General features: G+C 33.1%; 1 protein-coding gene across 3 annotated transcripts in view; it reads left to right on the top strand.

Moving 5' to 3' along the window:
• RYR3 (ryanodine receptor 3) overlaps nucleotides 1-20,645 on the top strand; it is a 793,997-nt gene that overhangs the window by 525,435 nt on the left and 247,917 nt on the right. For all 3 annotated transcript variants that reach the window (XM_056810219.1, XM_056810218.1, XM_056810220.1), the window contains 2 exons: nucleotides 2,065-2,167; nucleotides 2,959-3,096. In XM_056810219.1, coding sequence (XP_056666197.1) covers nucleotides 2,065-2,167; nucleotides 2,959-3,096 — 241 coding nt within the window. The remainder of the gene's footprint in view (nucleotides 1-2,064; nucleotides 2,168-2,958; nucleotides 3,097-20,645) is intronic.

Raw genomic sequence — 20,645 nt, 5'->3', positions numbered from 1 at the left:
AAGACATACAAGTATAAGATTTATAACAGAAAGTAAGCTAAGATGTGTTGCTTGCTCTCATGAAGTCTTCACAAATGCTAACAGGTTGGTTTTAGATAGGATGGATGAGACTATTTATCCATGTCTCTACTGTGACCAATGCTGACTCTGTCCTGTTTCAGATGATAGTAAAACTCTTAACTTAAACTTATAAAAAAGTAATCTTATTAACATATGCATATCTTTTCCTTAATTATTCAGTGATAGAGTCTATACCACATCACTGAGTCAGGTTCTATGATCTCTTCTGACTGTTCACAAACTCAAGATTAAGAATCTAGTCCCTTCACTAATCCACATGTATTTTATCCCTCATTTAACCTCTAGATTCCAGTCAAATTACTGTGGTATAGTAAAAAGATCACTGGAATAGAAATTAGAAAACCTGCTTTCCTAAGTCTTAGCTATGCCATTTACTAGCTTTGTAACCTTCCTTAATTGTCATTAAAACTTTATGGGTCTTAGTTGCTTTTTCTAGAAAATGAAAATACTTGCTCTACCTATCTCAAGGAATTAATCAAGGATCAAATCACGTATTATGCTTGAAAGTACTCATATTATAAATGATAATGTAAATATAAGCTACTTTTATTTTACCATTTCTTTTTTTAAAAACCCTTACCTTCCATTTTAGAATCAATGCTATATATTGGTTCCAAGCAGAAAAACAGTAAGGGGTAGACAAAGGGGGTTAAGTGACTTGCCCAAAGTCATACAACTAGGAAGTGGCTAAGGCCAGATTTGAACCTAAGACCTCCCATCTCTAGGCCTGGCTCTCAATACACTGAGCCATCAACCTGCCCCCCCTTTTTTTTACCATTTGTTCATCTACAAATTTATAATCTTCAATTCCTGAAATTACTTTCTTAATTTTAGTCTACCAGATCCTCTTCTGTTCTATCATTTCAAAAATACTTCAAACTTCTATTAAAAAAAAAACTTCAAACTACTATAAAAATTGTCCTTTATGACGTGGAAAAGGAAAAGACACCAACAAATGTTCATTGGAGATTTTTACCCAATTCATGGTTTCATCACTTTAAAGAGGGCAGGTGAAAATAAAACAAAGCAAAACAAAAGGATAGGTGGCATTTAGAACAGATTAATAAGAAAATAAGGATGGATGGGTTAGAAAAATAGGTTATATAATAACAATTCATACATTTAGAGCATTGCAAAGCATTTTCCTTGCAAAAAAATCTATGGTAGTTCAACTAACACCCCCATTTTAAAAGAGGAAAACAGGTTCTGAGACTAAAACACTTGCCTATTGTTACTCAGCTAATAAGCCTATGTGGCAAGATTCAGACCCAGAGATCTTGATTCAAAGTACAAAATTCAAAACTATTTTGTATTGGGATGGGTAGAGGAATCAGTATTCTCTAAAGATAATCTGATTACCTCATCATGGTAAACTGAGAGGGAGAAGTATAAAAGTCCTAACCTAGTGAACATTTAGGATTTAATTAAAAGATCAGTAACCTGAGATATGAGACTTCAGATTTAGACTCAACTGACTATAACTGACCCTAAGCAAGCTATTTCTCAAATTCTTCATCTCAAAAATTTGTGGATTGGACTAGGTGGTTCCATGGACCCCTCTGTTCTAACATCTTATTGCTCCGGATGGTTCTTTCCCTCATGTCTGAGTTTCTTCAGAATAAGGCAAAAAGATAGTTAAGAGTATTAAGGTAAATGGTCTTGTTAGGCAGAAGTAACCAGCTGTTTATTTTGAAAAAGAGACTATATAAGGGTAAATTATTGGGTGGATATGATGTGTTTAGGTAAGATTCTTCTCAATGCCATTAAACAGGATAGTTTCTAGGGATCTGTCACAGAGCAAACATTCATTTGTTTGAGGTTCTTTAGATGTTATCTTGCCTTAAGATGGTTAACATGATTTCTATCTATCCATTATAATTTCTTAAAATTTTAGCTGTTACTCTTGCTACAACAATGATGTGCATAATTTCTTATGAATATTATTCAGAAATAACTAGTTGATTTTAATTTTTTCCTTCAAAGATTAATATGCTGCTAAATTTTCAAATGGGAGAGAACTGCCCCTGTCCAGAGGAGATCCGAGAAGAACTATATGATTTTCATGATGATCTTCTTATTCACTGTGGTAAACTGCCAGAATAAAACTATTCCTTACTTTCTCAAATAAGTCTTAGTCATAATTTTTATAAAGAGTTTGAGTAATCTTTACATTATGTAAAATTATTACTATTGCATGAAATTATTAGTTCTTACCAGTTTTCATAAAGGGAAGAAAAAGTTAATGATCCTAGAAACTACCCAGAAGAGGCTTTTCCCATTGGTAAATATCCAAATAGAAAAGTTAGATGTATGTGAAGAAGAGAAGAGCTTGACAAATATTCTTGTAAGAACCATACCCATTATTTATAAAGTTTAGACCTTGAAATCTAAATTACACCTGGCTGAAACATTGAGATAAGCCAATGATGTCTTAAGTATTTTGATTTTATCATTTAAATGTTCAAATCCATTGATCTTAAAATGGTTATACTATCCTTTAATTTGCAAATCAGCAATGGTTCTTCTAACTAATTGATTTTTATCCAATCAATGGAATGTTTTCACTGGAAGTATCATTACTCTATTATTTTAATAGGACACCAAGATTTTTGACACTTGAGATATCTGCTTCATATCAATGTATACTAAAGAAAGAGCCTCAACTTGAGGGCACTACATGCTTTTATATTTCAGAAACAAATCCAAAAGGACCACAGGAAAATTAATATTGGTTTGTGGTTGGCCTTCAAGTATCTCTAAAGTCAAATATGTAATGATGGGAACAAAATAAACTTTATATGTTTTTCTGCTCTATTACCAATAATTGTGAAGTAAAGATGATAGAGTCATTTTCAATCAATTTTTATCATTTGGTAGGAATTCCATTGGAAGAAGAGGAAGAAGAAGAAGAAGACATTTCATGGACAGGTAAACTAAGGGCACTGATATATAAAATCAAAGGACCACCAAAGCCAGAAAAGGAACAGCCAATGGAGGAGGAAGAACAGTGCCCAAGTAAGTGTCTATCCAAGGCACTGTGTTACAACCTTCAGGTGTCTGTAGAGAAAGCTAACTTACTTTCTAATAAAGGTTGGAAGTGAATGTGAGTCATTCAACCTTAGAAAAAAACTCTGGGTATTATTGAAACTATTGAATTATTGAAAATAGTGGTATTATTGGTTTGTATTTTGAATTATGCTTTTCTTCTAAAATTGCAAATTCCATTCAGATAGAGTATTTGGAATCTCAGAGGACTTGTCTGATTATTTTGTGGTCCATTCTGTTAGAAGAAATATGGGATTTGAGCTGAATAAGAGATTCGGGGGTTCACTAGGAAGCAGTTTATGTCCAGGGGAATCCCCAGCCTCAGAGATTCTTTTCTCAGGCTCTCAGCTGGAGGAGTGAGTTGAGCTGGCAGTTTTTGAATTCCCACAGCTTCTGTTTTCTCTCTGGAATCTTGGGTTTTGTTTTGTTTTGTTTTCCTTTCTGCCCCTCCCCTGCCTGAGCTGCTTCTTGCTCCACTAGATTCGATTTCTCTCCTTTGCATTTTCCTCTCTTACAAAGCTGTGATTCCAAAAGGTGCACGTGAAGGCGTTGATAAGGAGGACTTCATATTTACCACCAGCTGTTCTTTAAACTTAGTCAGGCCTTGTTCAGATTCATTTCCCAAGTCCTTATATTATTTTATATTATGAATGGCTCTAACCTTCCTTACCCCATGTCAAAATAAGATTGTAATTTATTTAGTATAATAGCAGACTGTCTCTAACCCTATTTCTAAGCCATTACAACATCAAGTGTAAGATTATCTAAACATTATATATAATCATTGCCCATCTTTGTACATATTTTTCAAATTTGTCATTGTTTTAAAGTAGAAGAAAGTTCATGGATTTCATATAGTTGTATTTTATCCTATTTCCTTCTCCAATAAATCTTAGTATATGCTTTCAAAGTCATAGAGAGGGATACTGTTAAGAAATTTTTTGTCTGAAAATATTTCCCTGAGATTCATGTCTATTTCTCCTTAAATAATTTTTCCTCTGCATCAGTATTCCCACAAAGAAAGAGTTAACATCATTTAGCAGTAAAAGAAGTGAATGATATGTAAGAAGATAGGGAAATTTTTGAAGTGACTACTATGACATTATTTTGACACTTTCATCCATGACATCATCAATCACAGTCAATAAACCTGCATTTTTTAATTCCTTGCTATGTGTGAGGAATTATACTAAGTGCTAGGAATACAAAAAAAAAGAGCAAAACAGGTAATTTTTACATGTAAATATATATGCCAAATATTTAGGGAAGAAGGCATTTACCATTGGTGATATCAAGAAAGAACTCATGTAGAGGATAGTAGTTTAGCTAAACTTTTAAGGGAACTAGGAATTTTAAGAGGCATGACTACAGAGGAGTACTTTCTAGATGCCTTTGCAAAGGCATGGAGATGAGAGATGGAATGTTGCCAAAGAGGTAAAACAAGAAGGCTAGTTTAGGAAGTTGGAGTTAAATGATAGAGTATGACATATAGCCTTGTTCCAAATCTCTTTCATAATGATCTAGAAAATGCACTAGATTTAATTCTAAGTTAGTAAATCCAAGAAAAAGCTATAGTGAGTGAATTTTCCAGTCTAAAAAGGCTTAGAGAGACAGAGAAAGAGATGTACAGACATTGGGAATAGAGCCTGTCCAGGAGCATGCCATGTGGAGCACTCTAGTATCCAGGGCCTGAAAGAGATCTGAGAATAGACACCAGGGGAGGACAACATCCCAGAACTTGTGTAAGGTATAGGAATGAAGACCCTCTAGTAAGCAGCTGTTACTCATTAACCATTTTTTGGTTATAGATTCAAGGCAGAGAACCAGTTGTAGAGAAGAATAGCAATTAGTAGCACAACCTTGGCTTCATATTATGCAAGGAAGAAAATTCAGAAGCAAATAGTAGCTGTGTGGTTCTGATCCCAATAATAGAGCAGGGACTTATTTCTAGACTATAGTCTAGGATGGAAAAACAGCCTGCAATGATCAGGGCAGACAAAAGGGGAGCCTATAAGGGAATTCAGCTGCTCTGAACCTGCAAAACCTTCCAGCTGGCTAATAATGGCTAAGTCCAACAGCAGTCTATTGAAATGAATAACTAGAGACAAGCTTAAGTTCCCAAACCTGAGTTAGGAATTTTCAGAATTCACAATAGAAAGGCAGTGCTCAGATTTCATCTAGGATCACATCACATAGGAGAAATGATAGTTTGTAGGGACCAGCCTAAATTGTGAAAGCAGCAGGAGGACAAAAGAGGACAGCATGTCAAGCCAGATATTTCTCCCAGAGATGCAGAGATCTCAACACTAACAAATTCCAAAGTCAAAAATAGGTTAGAAAAAGGAGCAAAAAAAAAAGAAAGAAAGAAAAGAAAAGAATACCATCATGTAAAGGTATTACAATAAAAGGGAAATTCAGTATACAAGCCTAAAAGAAAAGAATAATTTGAAGCAACTACAAGCCTGGCTTTAATGAGAAATGCAGGTTGGACAAAAATTCAACCAGAATTCCTGGAAGAAGTAAAGCAAGAATTGTTTTTAAAGTTAAAACATGATTTTTAAAAACAAAATGAAGCTTTGGAAGAAAAATATAAAAGAGAATTGATTTTGTGAAATAAGAAGTACAAAATGTTTCCTAAGAAAATAACACCCAGAAAATTAGAATTGACCAAAAGAAGTTAATGACTACATGATAAATTTAAAAACAATAAAACAAAGTTAAAAGGCCAGGGGGAAAAATACGACAGACTTTTGCAGCAAAAAAAAACAAACAAAAAAAATGACCTACAAAGCAAATCAAGGAGAAATAATTTAAGAATCACTGGACTTTTAGAAAGTCAGTACCAAAAAACAAAATAAGATAAAACAAAAGAGTTAAGATGTCATATTTCAAGAAGTAATAATTCTTTAGACTGTCCAGATCTCTTATAATCAGAAAGCCAATACTGAAAGAATATCCTGGTCACTTCCTAAAACTCTAAAATGAAAACTCCCAGGAATAGTATATTTCAGATCCAGAGCTCCCAGGAAAAAGAAATATATTACAACAAGCCAGAAAGAAAATTCTCAAGTACCAAAGAGTCAAAAATAAGGATCACACAAATTTGCAGCTACTAATTTAAACAAGTAGAGAGCTTGGAACATGATATCCCAGAAGGAAAAAAGATCTAGGCTTACAACAGAGAATAACTTATCTAACAAAAGTGAATTTAATATTATGAAGGTTGGGGCAGGGGGGGAATGATCATTAAAAAAAAAAAAGACTTCCAAGCATTCTTGATGAAATAAACAGAACTGAGTAGAAAATTTAATATACAAACAGTAGTGAAGTATAAAAAAAGATAAACATGGACATGAAATCATAAGAGTAAAAAATATTAAACTATTTGTTCTTAAGTGAGGAATGGATGTGTGTGTGTGTGTGTGTGTGTGTGTGTGTGTGTGTGTGTGTGTGTGTATAAAAATCTCCATAGAACTCTATCTAGGATCATAGAGGGAGCCTAATTTGACAAAGGACTTTAGAATGATACTTTTATGTTTTAAGGATTAAACAATTAGAATGGAAGAGTGGGGAAGAAATATTCACTTCAAGATGAAGGAAGAGAGAAGGAAAATGGTGGGAATTATCTAATATAATAGAGATGTAATAGAAGTCTATATAATAAGGAGGGAGTAGAGGTAAACAGGTCATATTTAAACTTCACTCTCGTCTGAATTTATCAAAAGACAAAAGAATAAACATACATGCACAGTTAAGTATAGAAACAGATTTTCTCAAGAGTGAAATAGGAGGAAAAGGGCTAAGGGAAGTAGATGGCATATGAGGGAGGATGGATTGATATGCAATCTTAAATGCACCAGGTTCAGAGAACAGTGAAAATACCAAAATATACAAAAGAAGAGTTGCATTTAACATCCTTTAAAAGATAAAGAAGTAATTGAATTGTAAATTGCCCTTGAATTGGGGCCCTTTGTTCTTGTTATCAGTTACTCTTCCCAGGCTCATCTCCAGGACTACTAGATAAAGTCATCAAAAGCAACAAAACTAGCCTCCACATCCTTTTCTCTAGTTGGGATAAAAACTGGATGTTAGGGGGCAGCTAGGTAGCTCAGTGGATTGAAAACCAGGTCTAGAGATGGGAGGTACTGGGTTCAGATGTGGCCTCAGACACTTCCTGGCTGTGTGACCCTAGGCAAGTCACTTAACCCCCATTTCCTAGCCCTTGCCACTTAGTATTGATTCTAAGGTAGCCTTCTACCTTAGAATTAAGGTTTAAAAAACCTAAAGGGTTTAAAAAAACTGAGTAGTAACTGAGCTTTTGTCTTAAGGAAATGGGGTATAAGCCAAATACTCATTTTGAGAATAATAAACAATTTTATCACACTTATTAATAACAAAAACAAAATTCATATCAATAGTTGAAGAAAAGGCTTTTGAAAAAAAACAGTATTAAAAAGCATAGAGATAAATAGAGTTATCCTTTAAAATGATAAATAGTATCTAGCTACAACTAAATTCCAATATTATCTTTAGTCTGTTTAAGCTAAAGGCCTTTCCACTAAAATCAGAGGTAAAATAAGGATGTCCATTTTCATCATTATTATTCAACATAGTACTAAAGCAAGAAAAGAAAAAGAAATTGGAAGAAAAAGCAAAAAAGGAAATAAAGGTGTTCCTTTTTGCAGATAATACAATGGTTTTCTTATAGAATCTTATAGTCAACTAAAATACTATGTGAAAAGGTTAAAAACTTCATCAATTGCAAAATATAAAATAAACCCATAAAATCATCAGAATTTCTGTGTTTGTGTCTATGGATGTGTATGTGTATAAGACTAACAGACTACTGGAGGAAGAGACATTCGAGAAATTCATTTTCAAATATCTACAGAAAATGTAAAATGCTTTGTGTAAAATACCCACAAAAATAACATGAATACAATTATAAAACACACTCCACAAAGACAAATCTAAGTAATTCAAGAAATATTAATGACTCATGGGTAAAATGAGTCAATGTAACAAAATTACAATATTACTTGAATTAATTTACTCATTCAGTGCCATACAAATCAATAATTCAATAATTTCTATAACTAAAAATAAGTAAATGAAAAACAAAATTCATTTGGAGAAAAAATCATTAAGAGCAAAGGAATTAATTTTAAAAAGTTGGAAGAAAAAATGAAATAAAAAAGCTCAAACTATACACAGAGGCATAGTCATTAAAACAATTTTGTGCTGGGTTAGAAGTAGAAAGGTTGAGCAGGGCAGGTACACAATGCAAAAAGTAAATAATCACAGTGAGCCTAATGATGTATAAACCTAAAGATCTCAGCTATTGTAGCAAAAACTGTTGGGAAAATTCAAAAGTAGTCTGGTAGATACAAAATATAAATTAATATCTCACATAACATACTAAAACTCCAAATCAGTACATGACAAGGAGTAAAAGTATAAATTAAAGAAGCATGGAAGAAATTAAGACCCAACAAGATAAATAGTTTCAAAAAACATAAAGTGATTAAATTTTTTTCCATGAAATTGAAATTTTGGTGGGAAAAAACTAATATAGCTAAAATTAGAGAAGAAGAAGGAAACTGGTGGAACGGAATCTTTGTAGGAAGTTTCTTTGATAAAGATATCATTTCTAAGTTCTAAAGGACAAAGTCAAATTTATAGGAATAACTGCCATTCACTAATTAATCAACAAAGAATATAAATAATTTTTGGAGTAAAAAAAAATCCAGGCTATAAATAATCATATTAAAATTGTTCTAAATCATTAGTAGAGAACTATACATGAAAATAAATCTGAGGTACTACCTTACATTCATCAGATTTTCAAAGTTGGGGGAGGGGAAGGCGGAGATGACAAGTACTGGAAGAGCGGTGAGGAAAATGTACATTAATGCATTGTTGAAGCTGTGAGTTGTGAAAGGAAGACTTTAAATATCAAATGAACTACAAATAGAATTAAGATTTAACAATTATCACTCTAAAGTTACAGAGAACATGGAATGATATATTCAAAAAGGCAAAAGAGGAAGGATTACAACTAAGATGAATTCACCCAGCAAAACTGAGTAAAATCCTACTTGAAGAATAAAAAATAGATCCATCAGTGGAAAGAAGGAAGGAATAAAGGAACAAAGGAATTATGGAAGGATGTATGTATGGATGGATGGATGGATGGATGGATGGATGGATGGATGGATGGATGGATAATTTACTAATTAAACATGTACTCTGTTCCAGACACTATGCTAAGTACTTTATAAATATTATCCCATTTGATCCTCACAACAACTTTAGGATAGAAGTGCCATAATTATCCCCATTTTATAGATAGGAAAGCTATGGCACACAGAAGTTATGACTTGCCCAGGATTATGTAGCTAATCTATGGAAAGGGGTAGAAAAGAGGGTATATTCAGAGTTAGATTAGTCATAAGCAAAAAATAAGAATGCTTAAACTCAGTAAGGGGAATGTAAAAAGGAAATTAAAAGGGCCAAAAGGGTAAGATCTTAAATAAAGGAGTGAGGAATATAGAGAAAAAAGTATAATAGAATGGAAGGAAATAATTAAATATCATACTATGAATATGAATCAGAGAACTTTCTTTAAAAAAAAAAGAAGGTAGCAAATAAATTAGAAGGCAAAATCCAACAATAAAAAACAAACTTATACTTACATGGATTTAAAATAAAGGGTTTAGATCAAAACCCATTTTTCTGCAGCTAAACACACACAAAAAGGGATTGTAATTATTATTTCAGACAAGACAGAAGGAACAAATAAACTGTTTTAGGAAGGGAAACATAATAAATTAATTGTGATACTTAATATATACACCAGATGTCAGAGTTTCTAAATTCATAAGAGAAATGCTAAATTAATTACAAGGAGAAAGATACAATAGAATGACTATTTGGGGGTATTGGTTTATTTCATCAGCCCTGATATAAATTTACTGAAAGATAAAAAAGGAAAAAATTAAAGACCTCAATAGAATTTTATAAAACTTAGTCATGATATTATAATAAAATAGAAATAGAAAGGAGTATAAAGGTCAACCTATTCATGACACCTTTACAAAATCCAGAACATTATCTTAAGGCATAAAAACCTAATAATCAAAGGCTGAAGAGGAAAAATTTCATGCACATCTTTCATTGACCAAAAGGAAATTAAAATCTTATTAAGTAAAAAGTCATTGGAAAGATATTAAAAATCAACTAGAGACTAACAATCCTAAAGAATTGATTGGTCAAAGGACAAATCAATGAAATGGTAGGTAGTTTTATTAAAGATAATGAAACAATATATCAAAATTTTGGGGATGTTGCCAAAGCAGTTCTTGAGGAAAACATATCTCTAAATAGGATAAAGACAAAGACAGACAGAAAACAGCTCAATGAATTGGGAATGCAGCAAAACCCAACAAATTAAAAACTCCAATCAAACACAAAAAAGTGAAATCCAGAAAATCAAAGAAAATATATTTAAAAAAAAAATTTTAAACCCTATTTAATTAATAAACAATACTAGGATCTGGTTTTTTTTAAAATAAATAATTACCTAATTTGATTAAAAAGAGAAAAGAAAACCAAATTATTATATCAAAAATGAAAATAATTTATATTATATGAAGAAAAAGGGTGTACTTTTCCCCAACTGTATCCCAAAAAAATTGACAATTTATGTTATAAAATAACTACCAAAATATAAAATACCAAGGTAATAATAATTACTAGAGAATTTAAACTAGTGATGTCAATAGAAATGAATCTTTGAGGGATTCATATTGACTTAGAAAACCACGCATTAATATTATTTGGTTTTATTGTATTTTTATTTTTTTATTTGTTAAGTTGGGGCAGAATTTTATTTATTGGTTCAGAAGTTAGATACCTATGATTTAAGCAATCAAATTTCAAAAAAGAAATAAACAAGGTATAAACAAACCTCCAAAAGTATAAACTCCGAAGCCAAATGGATTGACAAGCAACTTCTTTAAAAAATTCAAATAACAATCCTGTTATTACACAAACAATTTGAAAATAACAAACGAAGGGATCCTATTAAATTCCCTCGATGACACAAGTGGTCTTAATGTATGAAAAAGAAAAGTTTTTTTTATAAAGATTGAGTATCCTTAATGAATTTCCATTCTTTATTTGTTTAAGAATATTCAATATTACTTAACCTCCATGGGGCTCCTGTTGGCAATAAGTACATGATCATCTTTTCTTAATTCTTTTATAATATGACTTTTAATGTTGAAGTCATGAGCCTATTTAGATTGATTATGGAATATTGTGGAAAAACTGATCTGAACCTACTTTCTGCCTGAAGGTTTTCCAGTTGTCCTAGCAATTTTTATTAAATAGGGAGTCCATTTATCAAACACTAGGTTGTTGAATTCCATTGTTTGATTCTTCCTTGTCTGGTATTTTCCATTGTTCTACCTCTTGCTTTCTCTTTTTAAACTAATACCAGACATTTTTGATGATTGCAGCTTGATGAAACAGTTTAAAATCTGGAAGTGCCTTTATCTCTTCATCCCAACCTTTTATTACTAAATAATTGAACACAATCTAAGGCAGTAAATGTTACTAAGTGTTTTCTAAATGAAAGAGACAATGTGGAATAGTAAGAGAATGGCAGTAATGGGAGTCAGGAAACTCAGGTGCAGTACTTCTTTTGAACTTCACAATCAGCTGAGATAGATAGTTTAAGTAATACTGTAATGGATCCCTGATTTCATTGGTACATGCTCCACTGACATTTATTACAATTACTATATGCTTGAGTAATTTGTAAGTGTCTATGGATAAAACAATCCATTCAGCCAGCCTTTTTATGATAATGCCTGTCTAAAAGCAGATAGTTAGCCAGCAATTATGTAGATCATCACTAAACTCATGAGAAAAGACTTTTGATCTTACAGTAGAACCTTATAGAGTACTGACATAGCTTTTAAAAACTGAGTCACATCAACAAGAGGAACTAAAGTATTTTAGTGATTTTAGCTTTTATAAATGATGAAACCAAGGCTCAAAGAAATTGTGTGAATTGCCCAAAGTTATCTGATTAATGAGAAATAGACTGAAGAATTCATATCCAATAGACTTTGATTCTAAGCCTAGAGCTCTTTCTGTTGTATACCCTTGTATACTCTTGGGGGAATGCTTTTTTTTGTGAAGTCATCTTTAATCTTACTTCCTCATGTCCACTGGAAAATTATTTCGCCCCGAAGAAGTTTTTGATAGCAATTTATCTGGACCTTTCTTCAATCACAGACTGCTATGAATACTTAATTATAAACTTGTCTTATATCACTGTTAGTTTGTAAGATGCTTGAGGGCAAAGACTATGCCATTTTTCATCTTTAAATCCCTAGTACCTTGAGTAATGCTATACACATAGTAAGAACCTAATAAGTGTTTGTTATTCTTGATCTTCTTTCTAAGTATGCCTAGAAATTACCAAGCCCTTTGGTCTCTTAAGTAAGAACATTCATTTCCTTTTCATTTTTTCAAATGAACCAATTGCATATACCTCTCCCTTAAGAAGCTCAGGTAAAATGACATGATTGATTTTTCTTATATTAAAAAAATCAGTGGTGTTTGGTGATGGTTAATCCATAATCAGTGTGCAGTACTAATCCAATGTAATAATTTGGAAGAAATTAATGTGATGGTCTTATTTCAGTAATCGTCCTTCTTTATCATCTGAATGTGAATATCAGATGTCAGTACGTATTTCCCCTGTGCATTAGTCCTGTAACCCCAGTTGCCTATTAGACATTTCAAACTAAATAGTTGAGGAGACATCTCAAACTCAGCATGTCCAAAACAGAAATCAGTGTCTTTCCTCTCTTTTTTCCTCTCTTCCAGACTTCCCTAAATTTGTTGAAGCCACTACCACTCTTTCAGTCTCCAATTTTGTAACCTTGGCATTATCTCCATACCCACTTGCCCTCACTCAGACAAATGACATGACCTTAGATTTACTATCTGTGTAATGAGTACAGACTAACTACCCTACATATAGGTTTGGTTGACAATGAAGTTGGATGAGATTTTAAATGATTGTTAATTATCATAATGGCTAGGTTAAATAATAGTTTTGTTTTTTTTTTAATTATATTTACATTATTTATTTCCCAGGATCTGAGTAAGGCTGAAGAACTTAGAGCAAGAAAGGGACTAATTTTACAGTTAAGAGAATAGACCCAGAGAATTAAAATGATTTTCTCAAGACCACATACTTAGTTTGCCAAATAGCTCAAGTTGGAATCCCTTTCCCACTTGACCTCATTTTCCTGCCACTAACATTAAATTTTTTTCTTCAGAATGACAATTATGTTGCCAAACTTTTATAAAGGAAGGAAAAAAAACAAGTAAAGATTCAGCTAAACTGTAAAAACTGTCCATCAGGTGCAATGAAAGTAGCTGAATTGGGATTTTAATTAGCAGACTTGTTAACCTTGATATCTACATAATTTTCATTATTTCTGCAGAGGCAATAATGGAAAGAATAATGGATTTGGAACCAATTTGCAGGTTTGAATTCTGGCTCTGCAACTCACTTGCCTGACCTTAGACAAATCATTGAATCACTTTGAACCAGTTTCCTCATCTATAAAATGAGTTAGGCTAGATAATCTCTCAGATTTCTTCCAGCTTTAAGTAGTGGGCTCATAAATTAAGTCTAAAAATATTATAGAAATAGATAAATCATTAATCTTTTTAAAAATTACCCAAAATAAGCACAAAGTCTATCATTCATATTAATGATCTTTGTGGAGAGAAGAGGCTTTTAAATGAAGTCACTTTTGTCTTGCTAACCACAATACCCTGTTGAACCTTCTGTTCCTAATCACAGAGTTCAGGATATAAACACTCTTTCCCCGTGAGCATCACTCCCTTTATAATCTTAATTCATTTAATGGTTTGCATGTTTAAGAGAGAGGTGCTTTCTATCTCAGATTTTTTTAAAAAAGAAAGCTTTGTGTTGTCTTCTGGCAAATAATTGTGTCTGTGCTTTTATAAGTCTTTTCTTTTCTGAAATGACCATAGCAAATCTATAATGATTTTTAAGAAACACCCTTACCTTGCATCTTGGAATCAATACCATGTATTGAATCTAAGGAAGAAGAGTGGTAAAGGATAGGTAATGAGTTTTAAGTGACTTGCCTAGGGTCACAAAACTAGGAAGTGTCTGAGGCCAGATTTGAACCCCAAACCTTATCTGTAGGCCTGACTCTCAAACCACTGAGACACCTAGCTATCAAAAGAAAAATTTTTGGTGTTGGATGGTTTTAATGACATTCTTCTCTAAGTCATCCCTCCTATAACTCAATTGTGTCAGGGACTTTCAAGTACAGCTTTACTGTTTCTATCTGTTTGCTGTTAAGTTGAACAAAATTCCTTAATATAAACTCAGCAAACTGTGCCAATCACATGATGACATCTTCTGAGTGTACTTCCTTTATGATTAACTCCACTGAGACTTTCTATCCCTGATTTAAAGTTTCAGAAAAGAAATCAGATTGTCTTCACTCAAGTCAAATGAAGGAAAGAAAGGGATACCAAATGTACTCCTATTTATTTCAAGCACATTTCTCTAAACATATGCCAATCCCTAATAAGTGAATTTCATTTTAAATGAGTAAATGTTATTATACCTTTATTAATGCCTCTGAAGCCATTTTAATCACCCAGACTTAATAAAGAAATGTATACTATTTAGATAGAAATATTTTCCTTTCTCCATTCAACCATGCATACTTTAAATTACCTACTATAGTTAATGTAAATAATATTCTCACATCTGAATGACAATGTCATGTTACTAGATGATCTAAATTTATGAACTCACAAATGAGAAAATGGCTTTGGGACAGGCTCTAAAGCCACAGTCAACATTAGTTTATTCCTTCCAATAGTCACCAAGATCTGTTTTGTTTGTTTTCTTTAAATGGTAGACACTTTATTGGGTGACTTCTAGCTGTATATTATGATCAAAATATAAAAGTAGGAATCTCTTCTTTATGATAGTACAGTTCAATAATTTAAACCCGACTTTTCCCTTATTTTAGATTACAGTGAACCAGAAGTTATTAATGAGCACCCTGTCTTCCTTTCTCACAGAAAACAAAACAACATGCCACAATTTATTCTTGTAATCCTGATGGACTAAAGATGGGTACTTTAAATGAAGAAACTAAACATTCTGCAATAAAATAAACAGCTTTATAGATATATGGTCTTCCTTCCCAAAGAGAATAGATATAAATTTGAGCAGATTTCACACTATTCCTATGTAGTAAAATGGACAGTCCAAGAATTAGGTACAGAAGTAGCTATTCATCCAAACAATTCCTCCTAAGAAATATAATGCCCTGGAGACATTTCTCTTCTCTGTTGATCTCAATAGTCAGCTAAAATGCAATTCGTAGAATTTTTTAATTAACTACATGTAATTATAATTTTAGTAATTATAAAAAAGCAAGATCAGGATTTTTGTAATAACCCCATAGATAAATCTATAATCATCCAAGGGAATCACATTCACTTGTCCATTTTCCCAAAAATATTCTATAACATTTAAAGATATCTCATTTTTCATTGGAAACCAAATTTATTTTATCATTTATTTCTTCATTTTCCACTCTTGAAAGAAATATCAACTGTTTATCATATTCCCTTTCCTGTGTGACAAGGAAATCACTTTAAAAGACTGATATATAGTAATTTAAGGTCGCCAAGGAATTCAGCTATGTAATTCCTAAATGAAAACTCAAGTCAGCAGTCAACCTTTTATGGAGTTTAATTACAAACAGGAGGAAGAAAGGTATTAGAGAGAGAGAGAGGGAGAGAGAGAGAGAGAGAGAAAGAAAGGGGAGAGAAGGGAATAGGGCTTAAATACCCCTTCTGTTTAGGCTGGGCCAAAAGGCCCAAGCCCTTAGATAGCTGAGGCAAAGAAAAGAGATCAGTCCCTATCACTCACGTGACCAAAATGGAGAAACAGTCTCAGGGGCCTCCACCTCCAGCTTCCTTCAGAGCACCACCTCTCAGAGCAAAAACCTCTCCAACCAACCACCCCTCAGTCCTCAGACCCCTCTATCTTTAAGGAAACCATCCAAGTTCCCTCCCCTCAGTTCTCACATCTACCAATCACTGTCCATGTCTTCCCTGTGCCAATGGTGGCTCTAGCTTAACCCAGGACCGCCCAGAGGTCTGTGGCTTTGCACATGTCTGTTGAAGGTCATATTCTTAAATAATTAAATCTTGATCCTTTGCTGCAGCCCTTCCTAAATCCTGTTAGGACTGAGTGGGGTGGAAATTGTATTTTCTAAGACCTGGTTCTGTCATTCCAAGTATCTCTATTGTATCAATTCTAAAATCAATCATGACTCAAAGAACTTCCTGTTCTATGCTTAAGCATAGGTCAAAGCCCTTTCCATTGTTCAGCAAAAGGTTTCTGTCCTAAAGTAATCTTAAGAAGGGAGGAGGAGGAACCTCACATGCCAATGGGGTTCACATTCCAATAGAGTTCCCACTATCAATAGGAAATTTTTCAAGTATGAAATTTCCCAATGGTGAAATTTCCAACACCTGCACTATTCATCAAGCCTTTTCAACAGGGTTAAATCCAGAATGAATCTATCTCCTATCAGGTAGGAGATCCTGTGTCAAAAGATATTATGAGACATATTGTCCTGGAGATTATAAACATAATATCAGAACATTATCCAGAATAAAAATATAGGTACTACTTTATTAAATCTATATAGTACTTTAACCAGTGCTAGACACAAAGTAGGTAATTAATAAATTCCTAATGAATTGGCTAACTCAAGATCCAGAGAAATTGTGAGGTTTAGTTATTTGGTTGTAAATGAATTCAAAGCTGGATCTATAGTGAACTTATATAGTATAATATCATCTGGAATCTATAACTCTGTGTCCACTTTAACCAGGATAAATCCCCTACTGTTAAAATTATTATGAAAATTTTCTTAAGAGACGATTTGGAGTAGGAATATAAATTTGTTGATCACATCCATTTATTGATTAGGCCAGCATCATAGCCAATAAAGAGGCATAGGTCTAGAAGCTGGATCAAATGGCTTAATAAATAGAGTTTTAGCAATTCATCATTCAGCTCCTCCCTTGAACATTCCAAGACATTTCTAATTGGTGGATAACTAATTAAGACATGGTCTATCAAACCATCTATCTCTTCTCATCCCTGCAGGTAGAGAGGTGAGGGGTTTATTACATACACCTCCTTTTTATTAGCCAAATTCTGTTAAAAAGGAAGACATTCTTTGGGATTCTTAAGGATAAAGAAAATGTAAAAAGCAGTATACTGTATAGAATCTCTGACCCAGACCCAAAACACAGAAATACATAGAAATTCTCCCTAATATATAGAAATTGGTTTAGGACCTTTCTACACCCAAGCTCTGATATGTGAATAATTGAAAGATAAAATTTCACATTAGTCTGAGTCCTGAGCAAGAAGCAAGTTCTGAAGCAAAACTATGGCTGTTTGACTTGAGCCCAAGGAGAATAGTTGGGGATGGAGTGGAGGTATTATAAAAATAAGGAGGATCATGGTTTCAGAGAAACCTGTGAAAACATGAATGAACGTAGAAGGAAATGAGAACTAAGAGAACAATTATATAACAAAAATACTGTGATGACAATTCTGAAATACTTATGAAATACTTCTGCTTAGCATAATGACCAACCATAATTCTAGAGGACTAATTATGAAATCTACTGTTAGAGGAATGAAGCAGAATACAGAATGAGTCCAAGAGAGACAGACAGATAAATAGACAGACAGATAGATAGATAGATAGATAGATAGATAGATAGATAGATAGATAGATAGATAGATGGATAGATAGACAGATAGACAGACAGGTAGGTAGGTAGGAAGGTAGGTAGGTAGGTAGGAAGATAGATAGAGGTATGGTAGAAACATCCCCTCTCTGAATTCATGTAGTAGATAACTACTGCCAAATACATATTTATCATAATGCAAAAAGGAGGCAGCCAAGTGGCTGAGTGGATTGAGAGCCTGGCCCAGAGACGGGAGGTCCTAGGTTCAAATTTGGCCTCAGGTACTTTCTACCTGTGTGACCCAGGGAAAGTCACATAACCCCCATTGCCTAGCCCTTACCACTCTTCTGCCTTTGAACCAATACACAGTATTAATTCTAAGATGGAAGGTAAAGGTTAAAAAAATTATAGAGGTAAAAACCCTAGGTTTTTTTATTAGGCTCAAACATAGGTTCAGACCTCAGAGAAAACCTGCACCATCATTAAGATTCTAACACAACTTCCTAAAGGAAAAATTACATATATGTCACAGAAATAACTCATTTATGTATCACAGGTTTGTCCATTCCTCTTGGGTCATAAAAAGTTAAAGAACATATAGATCCATAATCCCACACCTTCTTCAGTGTTGTAAAAATTGAACAAAATCAAACAGAATCACAATCTCATATATTTCCTTGTGAAACAAACGTCTTCAAGGAAACTCTATAGATAAATTAAATCATGTTACAATTAAACTATATTTTGAAGATTCAATATGTAACTCTTAACTAAAAATTATTAAGAGGAATGGTCCCAAGTCCAGAATAATAAAAAGAAAATTAAAATTCCATAATAATAGATAACTAGATATGAGAGAAAAGACATGGCCAATGCAAAATATTATTTGCTTTTGTGACAGAAGTTTTGTTTTTCTTTCTCTGTTGTGGTACAAAAAAAAAGTGAGAGAAAGAGAAGGCAGATTCATGTTGACTGAGGAAAAAAAAAAAGGAAAATTGGATTAAATAAAAGTGAATATGGAGACCTTCCTTGAGATTTGGTTAATGTGAAGGGTTAAGCTTTGGGGGTAGGAGTTTGAAAAAAGACTGCGCAGTTTATAAAATAAATAAAATAAAACTCTGGAAATTAGTGTTAAATACAAACATTAATAACGTTAACATTTTTGACATCATTTGAAGCAAAGAACCATGTTATAATGTGGTTCATAGCTATCTAGGGAAGAATGGATTGGGATAACTAGTAAAATTATATCTGGGTCTGGAAAATCAAATGTTTCACTATTTGATTCCAGAGTCCTTTCTCACCTGGCAAACCTTCATAAAGGACCGTGTGTACCCTTCTGAGACTCCTCTTATTGAGGAGTTACAATTTGACTATTACATAAATATGCTCCATTACAGTTATATTGTAACAAGACATTTGCCTCAGTTTGGTTACTGTATCTATCATTCCCATAATTTCCAAAGTTGCTTTTTTAGATTGTTTCTGTTATTATTATTTCTAGAATAGTTATTCCTAAAGTGCTCACCATTATTTCTAAAATTGCTGAATATTTGATTCCAACAGCTGCAATTTATCATCAGATGTCCACTTTTTCCTCACAAGTAGCACATTGGCCTCTGGTTTGTATATTCTCTTTGGGTTATATATTCTCACAAAGGAGCAATAGCTAACTCAAAGCTTGTATCACCTTTTTCAAGTTTATCAATTTTTCCCCTTAGTGCTTTTATCTCCTTTCTTAACGCATGCACTAAATCACTATCATCGGCATCTTTTATTGCATGTCCGTTATAAACATAAACTGCCACTCTCTTTAATTCATCAAGGTCCATATTCATCCAATTAGGGCAACTGGTTTTGAAATAGTCCTTGACTACTTTGCAACAATTCTTTACAAACTGCCTTCTCAGTTGTCTAATATCTTTCTCTTGTTAAGTCAATGTCTATGTATCTTCCTCCCAGTTCTATAAGTTTGTTCATGAACTGTGAAGGTTTTTCTCCTATCTCCTACTTGAGCTTTTCAAATTTTGGCCAGGTACCAGCTCTATCTGAACAAACTCTCATTGCATTAAGAATTGCTTCCATAGCTTGGTACAATCTTTCATAGTTCATTTCATCATTAAAGCCCCAAAGTGGGTCATTCTCAGGCCAGTGAACTGCACCCCAGCCCTCCTCATTGGTAAGCTTGATAACTGTTTCCCTTTTTCCTTTTAGTAACTCATCCAGAAGATATTCAAAATCAAACCAGGTTGGATCAAATTGCCTGAATATCTTCTCTAGCTTTTTTATCACAGCTATATGTTCCTCCTGAAAAGAAGGAATGCTGCGCTTAAATCCTTCCATATTCTGAATGGTAAATGGTTTTTGGCCTAATAGTTACTAACTCATTCTTCTTAGGGTTAAGGGTTGGTACTTCTCTTAAAGGCTAGGTTTAGTATCTTCCTTTTGGCTTTGCCTTGGTGGGAGAATTAGAAACAGTAGGAGAGGCAGGTTTAGTAAACTGAGTGAAAATTTCATTCTATTTGGAGATAGGTACATTTTGATGTGTTATATTTTTAATGTTTTGAGAGACACTATCTTCAGCTTTGGACATAGTTTCAATTCGGTAGACAATCGTTTTTGTCAATTGCAAGATGCAGTCCTCATGATAT

The sequence above is a fragment of the Monodelphis domestica genome, chromosome 1, assembly GCF_027887165.1.
Source record: "Monodelphis domestica isolate mMonDom1 chromosome 1, mMonDom1.pri, whole genome shotgun sequence".
Taxonomy (NCBI): domain Eukaryota; kingdom Metazoa; phylum Chordata; class Mammalia; order Didelphimorphia; family Didelphidae; genus Monodelphis; species Monodelphis domestica.
This window is presented reverse-complemented; position numbering and strand designations above follow the sequence as displayed.